Source organism: Vulpes lagopus, chromosome 6 (genome assembly GCF_018345385.1).
Source record: "Vulpes lagopus strain Blue_001 chromosome 6, ASM1834538v1, whole genome shotgun sequence".
Classification (NCBI taxonomy): Eukaryota; Metazoa; Chordata; class Mammalia; order Carnivora; family Canidae; genus Vulpes; species Vulpes lagopus.
The window spans coordinates 121,554,762-121,571,044 of record NC_054829.1 but is presented as its reverse complement, the minus strand read 5'-3'; the positions used below and the strand labels follow the sequence as shown (position 1 = coordinate 121,571,044).

At 35.3% G+C, this 16,283-nt stretch overlaps 1 protein-coding gene and 1 non-coding gene across 10 annotated transcripts in view; both read right to left on the bottom strand.

Annotated features, from left to right (window-relative positions):
- LARP1B (La ribonucleoprotein 1B) overlaps window positions 1–16,283 on the bottom strand; it is a 128,053-nt gene that overhangs the window by 42,398 nt on the left and 69,372 nt on the right. For 8 of the 9 annotated variants that reach the window (XR_005988564.1, XR_005988565.1, XM_041760063.1 and 5 more), the window contains one exon: window positions 1,009–1,132. The exons of the other annotated variant lie outside the window; for it this stretch is intronic. Coding sequence is in view for 6 of the 8 variants with exons in the window: in XM_041760063.1 (XP_041615997.1) it covers window positions 1,009–1,132 (124 nt within the window). In the remaining 2 variants the exon portion in view is untranslated. The remainder of the gene's footprint in view (window positions 1–1,008; window positions 1,133–16,283) is intronic. 9 annotated transcript variants of the gene reach the window in all.
- Window positions 6,258–6,364, bottom strand: LOC121493969. Its single transcript, XR_005988618.1, has one exon. It is a non-coding gene; the product is annotated as a U6 spliceosomal RNA (small nuclear RNA).

The following is a 16,283-nucleotide window of genomic DNA, read 5'->3' as shown; positions in this document are numbered from 1 at the left end:
GTTCCTCCAACAATAAATTGCAAGGAAAAAAATTACTTTGAACTTACAAACAAGACCTATCAACCTTAGAATGTTCAAACATACATGGATCCCAATTTTTTTTAAGTGATAAATGAGGAAATGTGAGAACTAATTAGATATTTGATATTAAGGAATCAATATTAATTCTAGATGTGATAATGACATGTTATTTATATGTTTAAAAGAACTCTTTTGAAGGACACATACATGAATATATAGGAATGAAAAAATGTGAATAATAATTATTAGATGTTTGTGTCAAAATAATCCAATGGGAGTAAAGACAATGAGTGGAACTGAGATGAAACGAAATTGGCTATGAAATTAAGTAGCAAATGGGCACATGGAGGTTTTATTACATTACACAATTTGTTTTATTTTGGCATATGTTTGAAGCTGTCCAAATTAAAAGTTTTTTTTTAACTGCCTTCATGAAACACTATAACAAAATCACTTACACTTGCCTGAAAATGTCAGATTCCATTTATGTATCTCCCAAATGTATTCATATGTTCACACTAAGCTAAGGCCGTAGGACAAAAGAATGATGTTAGTGGTATATTTTAAGTAATCGGCAAGTCAGTGAAAAACTTTATTTCAAAAAGAGAAACATTGCCAGCAATCTTAAAATTAAATGAAACACATAAAGAACCAACCAATTCTGCCTGCTTTTCAGTAAGCATCTGGGTTTGAGCATGATCTGGGGTTATAACAGATGACTTCTAGATCACCTGCCTATTCATCAAGAATAAAGTGAGATTATGCTATAAAGCTGACTTCTCAAATTTACAATCTGTAGTTTCAAGTCTCTCAAATGTTTTGAGGTTCACCAAAGGATAAACAAAAGTCAACTTTTAAAATTCTAGTCTTTTACCAGATACCTAATGCTTTTTTTCCACAGATAAAAAAGCAGCAAACTTTTAAAACAATTTAGGACTGCTTTAATATTATTCAAAAACTATTACACACAAAAGCAGATTTACATACCTTGCCTGGACTGTGAAGGTGCTACAGGAACTTCTTGGTTTGGCTCAAAAGGAAGTTCAGGTGTTAGGTTTTCAAACTGTTCTTTACTAATGAGATTTAGCTTCTTAAAGTTCTCAACTTCTTGCTGAAGTAGAATGGAGGAATCTAATTACTAAACTGGCTAGTAGAGTAACCAACAAACAATAACTGATACCAACCTCAAAAAAGGAGTTTAACTATAACAGAATAAAAAAGTCCTAATAAAGAATCTAGTATTATACTTAACAATTAATGTTGAGAATTTACAAGAGGCACAGAGAACCCAAAAGTATTATGAATAGTATACAATCCAAATACATTATAAGAGCATACATTCTAATCATTCATTATTTGTTAGGCATTTACACACAAGTCCACTAGCATATTATAGAAGTTACAAAGTAATCTAAGGTATGTTTCCTACCCTTAAGGAATTTGCAAGTTAGATGGAAAAATAGAAATGTACACATAAAAATTAATATAAGGCAGCATTTGAAAAATGGTAATATTTGGTATAAGAATTGAGATCATCAGGGAGGCTTCACAGTAGACATGGAACAAGAATAAGAAATTTAGAGACAAGCATTCTAAATTAGGAAATGTGAGCAAAGATGAGAAGCTTGGAATAAGCAACCATTTCTTAGAAAATAATTCAGTTAATGAGAAAAATCTCTGTAGAATTAGTGGCAGAAAGACCTGATACAGAAATGAGAGAAACCTGTTAGAAGACCTTTACACCAGGCTAAGAAGTTTTCACTTCATATTCTAGTAATGGGAAATACGTGATGAAAGATAAATCTAGATGGCCCTGGAGGTTCATTTCCAAACCCCATTTATAAGGTTAGCAGCAAGGAGGCTCAGTAGGTCTGAATTTTTTTGAGCTCAAAGGAAAATTAGGCCATACCTGCCCCTTGGGTTGCTGAGGCTTCCCCTTTCTAACAACTGTTACACAGTCATTTAGATGTTCTCTGCCCTGACCTACATATATAGAGAGGACTACAGAAAGGAGGTCAATCTCTAGTGTAGGGTCACTTGGTCATGTGCATGAAGACCATTCATGCCTGCCCTAAGCTGTGAAATAAAAAAAACATCTGAGAGACTCCCTGCACTCTACTACTTTTTATAAGTTTCCTCCAATAAACCCTATATCTCATCTATATCACTCAGTGTTAATGGGTCCATGATCCTTTACAAAACGAGATTCAGAGGGTTTTAGCAGGTAAAAAACATAACAAAACTGTCAGATGGACCAAACTATATATCATCATTAGAAAACAATCACAGTACCTTGCTCTTAAAAGCTAACCAAACAATCTTTCCCTTCTGCCTTCAAACATGAATAGTTGTTATCTTACACCATTCATTAGATCCTGCTAGCCTTTTAAACTAGGATCTATCATGTTTTCATGAAAATGCATTAAGTGATTACTTCAGCTTCTGTACCTGTGCCAATACTGCTTTCCCCAAAGTCTTCAATAAGCTCTTTAAGCTAATCCAGAGTCATCACTCCTCACTGTCCCTTATCTTGCTATAGTGATTACTAGCAATTCCTACTAAAAAAAAAATTTAGTTATGACTGTCATATGCCAGAGATAAATAATATAGTTCTAACCTGATGGGGACACTAAAATAAAATGCTTCCATTTTATTTTAAACTTTTCAAACTAATTCAATAAGGTACCATATATACATATACACACTAGAGGAGTGCATAAATCATTAAGTACACATCTCAATGAGTAATCAAAAGTGAACTGACCTGCATAACTACTATTCAGGTAAATCTTTATTTTCAGCACCCTAGAAGTAACTTTCATGCCTCTGCCTCTCCCTAAAGACAATCAATTAGCTGACTTCAATTGTATAGGTTTATTTTGATAGGTTTTGAACTTTATAAAAATGTAATCATAATATATGGTTTCTTTTATACAAAATTATGAGATTCATCTATAAGAGGTCAGCAGACTATAGCCCCTAAAGGCCAAATTGGTTTTTGTAAAAAGTTTCACTGGAAGATGACCACACTTGTTCGCTCACCTGCATGTCTGCTTCATTGCTACAACTGAAGTGTAGCTGGGACAATGTATGACTCATAAAGGCAAAACTATTTACTATGTAGTGCTTCAGAAAAAAAATTTCCTAATTCCTGCTCTATGGTATTCTATTGAATGATGACATCATAGTCTTTAAAACTTCATTACACTGTTGGTAAGCATTTAGTTCCTTTCCAAATCACAGGAATTACAAATAATGTTGCTATAAATATATTTTTACAAAACACTTCTCTTGCTGACAAAGATACACATTTTTAAAAAGGCTTTTAAATTTTATTTTAGAGTTGGGAGGGCCAGGGGGAGAGGAAGAATCTCAAGCAGACTCTGGTGCCCAATGTGGGGCTCCATCTTACAACCCAGGGATCATGACCTAGCCAAAACCAAGAGTCAGATGCTCAACTGACTGAGGTTCCCAGGCACCCCAAAGACACACATTTCATTGAATGTTTACTAGAACTGGAATTGTTGAATAGAGTGGTACGCTTCTACTTTGGTAGAAAATGCCAAATAGTTTTTCACAGTGATTATACCCATTTATGTTTCCACTAGCAGTACATTAAAGTTCCTATTGCTCTACATCCTTACAAATACTTGGTATTGTCAGTTGAAAACTATGTAGCCATTCTAAAAAGGACCAAACTATGGATAGACAAACTTGGATGGACCTCAAAGGCATTATGATTAAAAAATACCAATCTCAAAAGATCACATGAGGTACGATTCTATTTATAGAACATTACCAAAATGACAAAACTGTAGAGATGGAGAACAGGCTACTGGTTACCAGGGGTTATGAACAACAGAGGGGAGGCATGTGAATATGAGTCTAACAGCACAAGGGAGATCTGTGATTTTATCTGGTGATAAAATAGTTCAGTTAGTTACATAAATCTACATATGTGATAAAATGGCATAAAACTATACACACATTTGTGATAAGAAATGTCAATTTCTTGACTTTAGTATTGCACTTTAATTATGTAAGATATAAACTTTGGAGAGAACTGGGTGAAGGGTACACTGGATATCTCTGTACTACTTTCCCAACACCCTGGAACTCTAATCTCAAAATAAAAATTCAAAACATTAAATATATAGCCACTCTGATAGATTTATCTGTAATCACATTATGGTTTTATTTTGCATCTCTTTGATTACTAATAGTGCTAAAAACCTTCAATATATTTTCGTTGCACAGCCTCTTTTGCGAAGTGACTATTCAATTCTATCACGCATATATTAAGATTTTATTTCAGAGAGAGAGAGATGGTGAGAGAGACAACACCCCCCAATGGTGGGGGGAAGGGTGAGCAGGGAGAGGGAGAAGCAGGCTCCTCATGGAGCAGGGAGCCTGACATGAGGCTCAGTCCCAGGACCCTGGAATCACGACCTGAGCTGAGGCACATGGTTAATCGACTGAGCAACTCAGGTGCCTTCAATTCTATTACTCATTTTTCTATAAATTTCTCTGATTTATGAATGCTTTTTTTAAAGATTTTATTTATTTATTCATTGGCGACAGAGAGAGAGAGAGAGAGAGAGAGAGAGAGAGAGAGGCAGAGGGAGAAGCAGGCTCCATGCAGGGAGCCAGACGTGGGATTTGATCCCTGATCTCCAGGTTCAAGCCCTGGGCTGCAGGCGGCACTAAACCGCTGAGCCACTGGGGCTGCCCTTATGAGTGCTCTTTATAAAATGTAATTTTTCTTCCACATTCTGGAAGAAGGAACTTGCATTTTCACTCTCTTATGGTGTCTTCTGGTGAAAAAAGTTCTTTTTAATGTAGTACATTTTATAAGTCATTTCCTTCATTGTGTAACTTCCTGTTTAAGAAATCTTTCGCCTTTTGGAAACTCTTTGACTATTGCTGGGAAAGCAAACTAGTGCAGCCACTTTGGAAAACAGTATGGAGGTTCCTCAAAAAGTTAAAAATAGAACTATCTTATGATCCAGGAACTGCATTAGGTATTTACCCAAAGTATACAAAAATATAGATCTGAAGGGGTACATGCACCCTGATGTTTATAGCAACATTATCATAAGAGCCAAACTATGGAAAAAACACAAACATCCATTGAGTGATCAATGGATCAAGAAGAGGTGGTACGTCTGTGTGTGCGTGCGTGTATGTTTACATAAATAAAGAGGTAGTATGTATATATATAAATATAAATATACGATGGACTATTTACTCAGCCATAAAAAAGAATGAAATTGGGATCCCTGGTGGCTCATCAGTTTGGCGCCTGCCTTTGGCCCAGGACGTGATCCAGGAGTCCCGGATCGAGTCTGACATCGGGCTCCCTGCATGAAGCCTGCTTCTCCCTCTGCCTGTGTCTCTGCCTCTCTGTGTCTCTCATGAATAAAATATTTTTTAAAAAAGAATGAAATCCTGTCACTTGTGACAACATGGATGGAGCTAGAGTGTATAATGCTAAGCAAAATAAGTCAGAGAAAGACAAGTATCATGATTTCACACATGTGGAATTTAAGAAATAAAAGAGATGAACATATGGGGAGGGGAAAAAGAAAAAAGAGAGAGAGAGAAGGGGAAACAAATAACCTAATGATAGAGAACAAACTGAGGGGTTGATGGAGGGAGGTGATTGTGGAATGGGCTGAATGGGTGATGGGTATTAAGAAGGGCACTTGTGATGAGCACTGGGTATCATATGTAAGGGGTGAATCACTGAATTCTACTCCTAAAACCAATAGTGCACTGCATGTTAACTAAAATTTAAAAATTTAAAAAATTTTAAAAAGGAAATCTTTCCCCTTTCTAAAGATGCTATATACCCCCTCGTTATAATTTTTCACCTGATTATGATATTAACATATTCTGTTAAAAAGTTTGGGGAGCACAAGGTAATAAAAGCAAAAAGCAACATACACACACCTATCATATAGATAGTATCATCACCTAGAAATTTTATTATTTTACCTTTCACATTGAGAATCACAATACATACAAAATTGATTCTTTGTGTATAGCAGGAGCTAAGGGCCAATGTGCACTTGAAAAAAAAATGTGTATTCTGCAGATGTTGATGCAGTATTTCACTATGTCAATTAAACAGTTAACTGTATTTTTGCATTTTCTATTTCCTTACTTATTTTTTTATCTTATTCTAAATCTTTCACCTTTCTTTATAAGACAAGTGTTTTATAAACTCCCACTATGATTATATGGAACACTTCACATATTTGTGCGTCGTCCTTGTGCAGGGGCCATGCTAATCTTCTCTGTATCCTTCCAGTTTTAGCGTATGTGCTGCCGAAGAGAGCACCAAAAACTCCCACCATGATTATAAATTTTTCTGTACCTGTCAATTTTTGACTTATGTATTCTGATGCTATGTTATTAGATGCATACACATTTAGAAATGTATTTTCTGGGGATCCCTGGGTGGCGCAGCGGTTTGGCGCCTGCCTTTGGCCCAGGGTGGGATCCTGGAGACCTGGGATCAAATCCCACGTCGGGCTCCCGGTGCATGGAGCCTGCTTCTCCCTCTGCCTGTGTCTCTGCCTCTCTCTCTCTCTCTCTCTCTCTCTCTCTCTGTGTGACTATCATAAATAAATAAAAATTAAAAAAAAAAGAAATATATTTTCTGGGCAACTAAACTTTTTATACTTATAAAGTGTCCTTTTTTTATCTTGAATAATTCTTGTCGCCTTAAAAATTCACTTTATCATCAGACTTACACCAGCTTTGTTGTGTTTATTGTTAATATTTATTCAAATCTACAAACATATTTAGCCTTTACATTGCTGTTCATTCTTTTCTGAATCTTCAAGCTTCCTCCTAGAATCATTTTCAAAATCTTTTTTTTTTTTCAAAATCTTTTGACTACATCTTCTATGCCTAAAAAACTCCCTTTAGTATTTTCTTTGAAGTAGATCTGAAAATAAACTTTCTCATTTCACAAAGCTGAAATTATCATTTTACTTTCATTTTTAAATAAATTAATTAAGATATAATTCATATATCATAAAATTCACTTGTTTTAAGTTTATAATTCAATGATTTACCTTTATTCCAGAACACTCAGTTCCCTTTCAGTACTGTGCTTGTATCATCCCACTGTTACCTGGATTCCATTATTTCTGCTAGGAAGTTAGCCATAAGGATTTTTTTTTTTTTTTTTAATACTGTAGCTTTTGAGTGCATGGGTGGCTCAGTCAGTTAAATGTCTAACTCTGGTTTCAGCTCAGGTTGTGATCTTCGGGTCATGGGACTAAATCTCATGTTAGGCTCTGTGCTCAGTGCAGAATCTGCTTGAGATTGTCTCCCTTTCCCTCTGCCCTTATCTCTGTGCTTTCTAAAATACATTAATAAAATATTTTTTATATTTTTTTTCTTTATTTATTTATGATAGTTACACACACACACACACAGAGAGAGAGAGAGGCAGAGACACAGGCAGAGGGAGAAGCAGGCTCCATGCACCGGGAGCCCGACGTGGGACTCGATCCCGGGTCTCCAGGATCACGCCCTGGGCCAAAGGCAGGCACCAAACCGCTGCGCCACCCAGGGATCCCTAATAAAATATTTTTAAAAAATTTTAAAAACTGTAAGCTTTTAAAATAACCTGTCCTTTCTCGTTGGCTTGTAGTATTTGTTTTTGGCAGTTTTACAATGATGGCCTTGGTGTGGTTTCCCTTGAATTTATCTTCTTTGGAGTTCCTTAGACTTCTTAAATTACCCCTCTTCAGTTTTGGTAAAATATAACCCATAATCTTTTAAAATATTACTTCTGCCTTATTCTCTCACTCTTCTCTCTTCTAAGAATCCAATCAGGTATATATTAAACCTTTTGACTATATCTCCTATGTCTTGTACTGTTTTCTGTATTTCCCACCTTTTTTTGCTCCATGCTTCACTATGGAGTCTTTTGACCTATCTTATAGTTCAGTAATTCTACATTCAGCTCTACTTATCTACTTTTAAGCCAACTCACTGGACTCAGTTATACTTTTCATTTCTGGAATGTCCATTTGGCTCATTTTTAAAGTTTCTAGTCCTCTGCTGAAACTCCTCACTTTTGTTTTTTAAAAGCATATTAACAATAGCTAACAAAATCTGTTTGAGAACTCTGTTCTCTAAATCTCAATGGATCTATTTCTTTTGTGGGTTTTTTTTTCTACAGATCATCCTGTCCTCTTATATGCCTGATTTTTTTCAAGATTTTATTTATTTATTCATGAGAGACACACACACACACACAGAGAGAGAGAGAGAGAGAGAGAGAGAGAGGCAGAGACAGAGGCAGAGGGAGAAGCAGGCTCCATGCAGGGAGCTTGACATAGGACTCCATCTCGGGTCTCCAGGATCACACCCTGGGCTGAAGGCGGCGCTAAACCACTGAGCCACTCAGGCTGCTCAATGCCTGATTTTTTGAGAGTCAGACATTATTATTAAAAATTTGAGGACTAGGATGCTATTTTCCTCCAGAAAGGATTTGTTTGCTTAAGTCAAATGGCTATAAGCATCAGAATCCTGATTCAATAAAAGATTAAAATTATTAAAACCAGGGAAAATCACATATAAAAAGCAAGCAAAAATTGTACACCTAAAATGGTTAAAACAGTGAAATATTTATGTATACATCTACAATGAAAAAAATAGACATTCAAGAAAAAAGAGAGAGGCAAGTAGACCATCTTGTTGTGTCATAAAGTATGGAAAATGCTAAACAGATGAGGACATATCAGCCGTCTATGAGTCATCTTGAGAGAGTTCTAACCTGACCAGATTTGAGACATTTTGAACATCAAAATTAATAATTACAAGGGCACCCAGAGAGTTAAACATCCAACTCTTAGTTTTGGTTCAGGTTATGATCTCTGGGCTATGATATAAAGCCATGCTTCAGCTCTGCATTCAGTGAGGAGTCTGCTTGAGATTCCCTCTCTCCTTCCCTCCTTAACCACCCTCCATACTCTAATATAAATATTTTTTAAAAAGAATAATGACAGGAATAAAAAAGGAATCCATTTGAGAGCCCATACTGACACTAAAACAGTAGAGAATTTTTTTTTACAGAAGAATGCAAGGTAATTAACATAAAGGAAACAAAAAAATTAAAAAATAACCATCATATAATAAACACAATAATAATTTATTCAAGCAACAATGGAGGTTAAAACACTGAGTGGAACCTGCTGGGGAGAGGTTTCAAATGGTCACTCCAGAGATAACTTATTAATTACAAAGGGAAAAAGGTACTTTTACAATGAGGAAATATGGTACACATCTTGAAAACCAAATGACCAATTCTATAACTGACATCATTATGTCTCCTGAGGTAATGTATTGAACAGTGCACATCCCTCATGTAATAATTTCTGCCAAAATATTTCACTTGAAATTAATCATATGGAAATGCCAGGCAAACTTAAACTGAGAGAAATTTTTACAAAATTACTGACCTGGATACTTCAAAAATGTCAATGTCATGAAAAAAAAAAGGCTGAAGAACTCATCTAAATGAAAGAGCATTAAAATATGTAATTCTAAAAAAAAAAATGTAATTCTAGAAGCAACGTGCAATCCTTGGTTAAAGCTCGCATAAAAAAGGAGGGGGGTGGGAACCTGGTTGGCTCAATCAGCTAAGCATCTACCTTAAGTTCAGGTCATGATCCTGGGATCAAGCCCTTTGTTGGTTTGTTGGGCTCCCTTTTCAGTGGGGAGCCTGCCTCTCTCCATGCTTGTGTGCTCCCTCTCTCTCTCTCAAATAAAAAAGTGAAATCTTTAAAAATAAATAAAAAGTTTAAAAGGACATTAAGATAATTGGGAGAAATCTAAATATGGACTGTATATTTGATAATAGCATTCTATCAATGCTAATGTGCTTGATAGTTATGGCTAGGTAAGAGAATGCACTTGTTTTCAGGAGATACAGGATAACAGATGTAGTGGCAAAGTAATGTAATGTCTACAACTCTCAAATTGTTTGGAAAAAATTCACATATTTTATGTACAACTATGAATGTATTATATAGAGAGAAATAAAAGCAGATGTAGTTAAGATATTAACAACTGTTGAATCTAGGTGAAGGGTATATTGGTGTTCATTATATTATTCTTTCAACTTTTCTAAAGGTTTGAAACACTCCAAAACAGAGGGAATAAAATACAGATGTATATGACTGATAAATAAACATGTCTATAATACATATTAAAAATAATACATTTAAAAAATAATACACTTTAATATCTTTCAGAAGTATATATTTATCTACAATTCATATCGGCAAGAATAAAAAGAAGTTTAAGCAGGAAGGGTTCTCCTCAGCCAAGTGTTTGTAAACAACCCATGGTACTTCAACTTTCTCATCTGCTATTTATATCAATATGAACTGCACTACAGATGGCAGAAAGAGGTGAACAGTTAAGATTTTTTTAAAGGATGAAAATTACCTTAGAAAATACAAGAAACCAATAGAAAGAAAAATTAAAGTTGAGACAGAATATGTCCTTTTGTGGATCATGATCCCAGAAACCATTTATTTTCTTGGCTTCTTCAAATAAAACTGTATGTAACTACACATATTTTTTTTTCACCTAGTAAGTACTAGTGGACATTTTTTTCTCTTTTGTTCCCCTCTTGTGCTTTTCTATACTTAAAAGTTCAGTAATTTTTCCAGTTTTAATTCTCCCTGCTATACTAAAATCTGCATTTCTGGCTTTCTTACCATCTCCAGGATTTAGAGAGAAGATAAAAGACATTTTAGATGAAGAGATACCAATCAATATTTTCAAATCTAATCTCAATATCATTACCTTTCAGTTTTTTCTTAATTTTCCTATTCCTACCACACTGATACTACAAATCGTTTCTTTAAAATCTCTTCCCAATTTGTCACTTTTTCATTCTCATAAATCCTAGAACATAATCAGCTATTAATGAATATTGAAAAAAATAATAATATCCCTTTGGCTCAGCATTTCATTTCACTATTGATTATTATAAATGAGAATTTTAACTCATTTTCTGCCCTCTCCAACTCTAACCTAGGCTAATTCTATTAAATTAAACCATATTAAATCATATTTTTATCACATCACTTTATAAGAAATGCAACTGCTCCTCATTCTAAATTCCTACATAGCTTTCAAGATACTTGACAGTCTGATCCCAAAACCTACCCAAACAATTTTATATTTCAGTAAAGTAGCATCGCTAGCATATAACTTTTAGAAATTAGATTTAGTGGTGCCTAGGTGGCTTAGTCAGTTAAACATCTAACTCTTAGTTTCTGTTCAGGTCACAATCTCAAGTCCTGAGATATAGCTCTGTGTCAGGATCCATGCTCAGCAGGGAGTTGGCTTGAGGTTCTCTCTCCCTCTCTGTCTACCCCCCCCCACCTTAAATATCCTTTAAAAAAAGAAATTTGATTTATATTTGTGCAGAAATAACAGTAACTGCAATGTGTCAGCAATGCAACTGCCATTATACTCAATAAACAAATGTATTAATGTAGTTAAACCCTAAAAGGCTAACTCACATAAGGAAAAAAACAAAAAAGAATGTGTACATTTTAATAATGTCCTGACCACTGGAAAGTTAAGTGTCCAAACAAGTATAGTTACAACAAATCCTCATGGGCCTAATTTTATAATTAAGGGGTTTGTCTTGCTTTTTGTTTTTAAGTAGGATCTACGTGTAGGGCCTCCCTGCTCACTGGGGAGCCTGCTTCTCCCTCTCCCCCTATCCCTCTCCACTTGTGTTTTTTTCTCTCTCTCTCTCTCTGGCTCACTCTTTCTCAAAATAATAAAATCTGTAGGAAAAAAGAGAAAATAACCACAAACTAATATAAAGTAGCTATTTTTAGCATTGGACAACTATCAATGTATGACTGGTCTTCGAAAGGAGAAATTCACGAGGTGGACTCCACCATCACCTGAGCTTTCTTTTTGGATACAATTTCCCAACCATGGCATAGGAAGCTTCAGCCCAAGGAAAAAATGGCTGTCCTGCTGAGCTGAGAAGGTAGTGCTTAGCATTCCAGGAAGCTGAAGCAATGGAATCTGTGAAAAGAACATTAAAGAAGGGATCCCTGGGTGGCACAGCGGTTTGGCGCCTGCCTTTGGCCCAGGGCACGATCCTGGAGACCCGGGATCGAATCCCACGTCGGGCTCCCGGTGCATGGAGCCTGCTTCTCCCTCTGCCTATGTCTCTGCCTCTGTGTGTGTGTGTGTGTGTGTGTGTGACTATCATAAAAAAAAAAAAAAAAGGAACATTAAAGAAAAGGGAGCTATGAAGGGTAAGGGGGCAGTAAGTTCAAGTACTGGTTAGATCCCTGATGGCTAATCTACATACAAGAAGGACAAGACTTCCTGAGACATATCCAAAAGTGGCTGCTATGAGGCTGAGCTAAATAGGTACATAGGTCCACAGTGTTGGGATATGGCAAGCAGGCAAATTTAGTTGATAATGGAGACCCCTTATTAACCACTCAATAATACCCAGGTGCACCAGGTGAGATACACCTTAAAAATTAGGACTTGCTATAAAATAAAGCCCATACCATAAAGAAGGATCTACTCTAGGTTTTCTAGCATAGCTTAACACAAAACTTGGAAATATGTTGGGTAAGACAGCTTAGAGATTAAGTTCTGTCAAGCTAAAGGCTTTCCACAAATCTGACCAAAGAGGACAAATCAAGCCCACACAATTCCAAGGTGGCCAGCCAACTGAACAAGAAAACCAACATTCAAAAGGGGAAGGGGACATAATCTATAATCTCCAAAATATAGTATTTACAATGTTCTGTAAAATATTTTTTTAAATTATTAGATGTGAAAAGAAACAGGAGGGACGCATGGGTGGCTCAGCAGTTGAGCATCTGCCTTTGGCTCAGTGTGATCCTGGAATCTGGATCGAGTCCCCCGTCGGGTTCCCTGTGGGGAGCCTCATTCTTCCTCTGCCTATTTCTCTGCCTCTCTCTGTGTGTCTCTCTCATGAATAAATAAATAAATCTTTGAAAAAAAATGGAAACAGAAATATGTAAGCCACAGGTCAAGAAAAAAAAAAGCAGTCAATAGAAATTATCTTCAAGATGTCTCAAATGTTGGACTTTAAGACAAGAACTTTAAAGCAACCATTACACATTTATGTTTGATGAAATGTAGGAAAAGATAGCTTCAATGAGAGAACAGATAAGGAATCTCGGCAGAAAAACAGCAAACAACAAAGAACAGAAACTATAGACCTAAAAAGTTTGTATTGAATAAGTTTAAAAAGAGTGCAAATGGCAGACAAAAGGTAGGTTATTAAAGACAGATTAGTAGATATAATCCAGTGTGGGTAGCCCAGGTGGCTCAGCGGTTTAGTGCCGCCTTTAGCCCAGGGCCTGATGGAGTCCCATGTCAGGCTCCCTGCATGGAGCCTGCTTCTGCCTCTGCCTGTCTCTCTCTCTGCGCCTCTGCCTCTCTCTCTCTCTCACATGAATAAATAAAAACTTAAAAAAAAAAAGATATAATCCCATATGTAGAACAACAAAAAGTAAGAAAAAAAAGAACCTCAGGATCTCTGAAACTACAAATTGGTTTAACAGACATGTAACTGAAATACCAAAATCAAAAAGTAACAAAGAATAGGAAAAAATAATAGCTGAAATTCTCGGAGTTTTGAAGAAAAATTTCAAATAATCCCACACACAATATTATATGAAACATTTTTCGCTGTGATTTTAAATTACATTTTCCTAATTAATAATAAGGCTAAGTATTTTTTCATTTGTCCATTAGTCATTTGGATTTCCTCTTTTCAATTTGAAAATTATCTATTTTCCATAGAGTATTCTTTAATAAACATTTATTTTGGGTTGTTCTTTACAAACAATTTTTATTAAGGTATAATTTGCATTGTTTCAGGTGTACAATATAATGACTCATTACTTACTGCTCATAATAATGTGTATGTTTAACCTCCTTTATTTCACCCATCCCCTCACCTACTTCCCCTCTGACAAAGTTTTTTCTCTGTATTTAAGAGTCTGTTTTTAGGTTTTTTGGTTTCATGTGTATAAATTCCACAAGTGAAAGCATGCGGAATTTGTCTTTCTCTGACTGACTTACTGCACTTAATATTATATCCTCTAGGTATATCCATGTTGTTGCAAATAGCAAGAGCTCATTCTTTTTTATGGCTGAATACTACTCCACTACATATATGTATTATATATAAAATATAATATTCCACTATAGTGTGTGTATGTGTAGGAATAAAAACACTTTATATACATATATATGTAACACTTCTTTATCCATTCATCAATGCACATATCAGCTATTTCATATCATGGTTATGGTAAATACTGCTACAGTAAACGTATGGATGTATATATCTTTTTTAATTAGGGGTTTTGTTTTCTTTGGGTAAATACCCAGTGGTGGAATTATCAGATCATATGGTAATTCTACTTTTACCTTTTTGAGGAACCTCTATAGTGTTTTCTACAGTGGCTGTACCAGCTTCCATTCCCACTAACAGTGCACAAGAGTTCCTTCTTTCCCATACCCTTGCCAACATTTCTTATTTGTGTTTTTTATTTTAGCCATTCTAACAGGTTATAAAGTGATCTCTTCGTGTGGTTTTAATTTGCATTTCCCTGATGTTTAGTAATGTTGGGCATCTTTCATGTGTCTGTTGGCCATCTGTTATGTCTATCCAGGTCCTCTGACCATTTTTGGATTATTTGCTTTTTGGTGTTGAGTAAGTTCTCTATATGTTTTAAATATTAACCCCTTATTGAATACATCATTTGCAAATATTTTCTCCCATTCAGTAGGTTACCATGTTGTTTTGTTAGTGGTTTCCTTCACTGTGCAAAGGCCTTTTATTTTGGTATAGTCCCAACAGTTTAATTTCACTTTTGTTTCGATTGCCTGAGAAGACATATCTAGAAAGAGACTGCTGTGGCTGATGTCAAATTACTGCCCATGTTTTGGGAGTTTTACTTTAAGGTCTTAATCCATTTTGAGTTTACTTTCATATATTATATAAAAAGGTGGTCCAGTTTCATTCGTTTCCATGTAACTGTTCAGTTTTCCTAGCACCATTAGTTGAAGAAATTGTCTTTCCATTATATATTCTTGCTTCCTTTGTCGTAGATTGATCATATATGTGTGGTTTCATATATGAAACCCATATATGGGATCATATATGTGGGTTTATTTCTAGCCTCTCCATTTTATTCCCATCAATCTATGTGTCTATTTTTCTGCCAGTACCATACTGTTTTGATTACTATAGGATTGTTATGTATCTTAAAATTTGAGATTGTAACACCTCCCGCTTTGTTCTATCTTACTTAACATGCTTTGGCAATCTGCGGTCTTTTGTGGTTCCATACGAATTTTAGCATTATTTGTTCTAATTCTGGGGGAAATGTTGTTGTATTTATAAAGATTGCATTACATTTCTTTGTAGTGGTACATTTTATTTGTATTGTGTGCACATTTTAAGAATATTGGGTCTGCCAACCCATGAGCTCAGTATAGCTTTTCATCTGTTTGTGTTGTCTTCAATTTCTTTCATCAATGTTTAATCGTTTAAGAGTACTGGTCTTACAACTCCTAAGTTAAGTTGATTCTTGGGTATTTATTCTTTTTGGAGCAATTGTAAATAGGATTATTTTCTTAATTTCTCTTTCTGCTTCATTATTAGTGTAAAGGAAGCCAACAGATTTCTGTATGTTAACTTCATGTTCTACGACTTTACTGAATTTATCTTTTCATCAGGCAGTCATTCCTAGTAGTTTTTTTGTGGATTCCTTAGGGTTTTCTAGATACAATATCATGTCATCTGCTAAAAAATGAAAGTTTTACTTCTCCTTTATCAATTTGTAAGTCTTTTACTTTGTTTTCTTGTCTTATTGCTATGGCTATGACTTCCAGTACTCTGCTGAATAGTGTTACATCATCCTTGTCTTGTTCCTGACCTTAAAGGAAAATCTGTTTTTCACCATTAAGGAGGATGTTAGCTGTGGGTTTTTCATATATGGCCTTTATTATGTTGAGGTATTTTCCCTCTAAACCTATTCTCAGTTATCATGAATGGATGTTGTACTTTGTCAAACACTTTATCGGCATCTGTTGAGATCATCAAATAGTTATCCTTTTCTTAATACATCATGTTGACTGACTTGTGAATACTGAACCATCCTTGCATTCCTGAAATAAATCCCAATTGATCATGG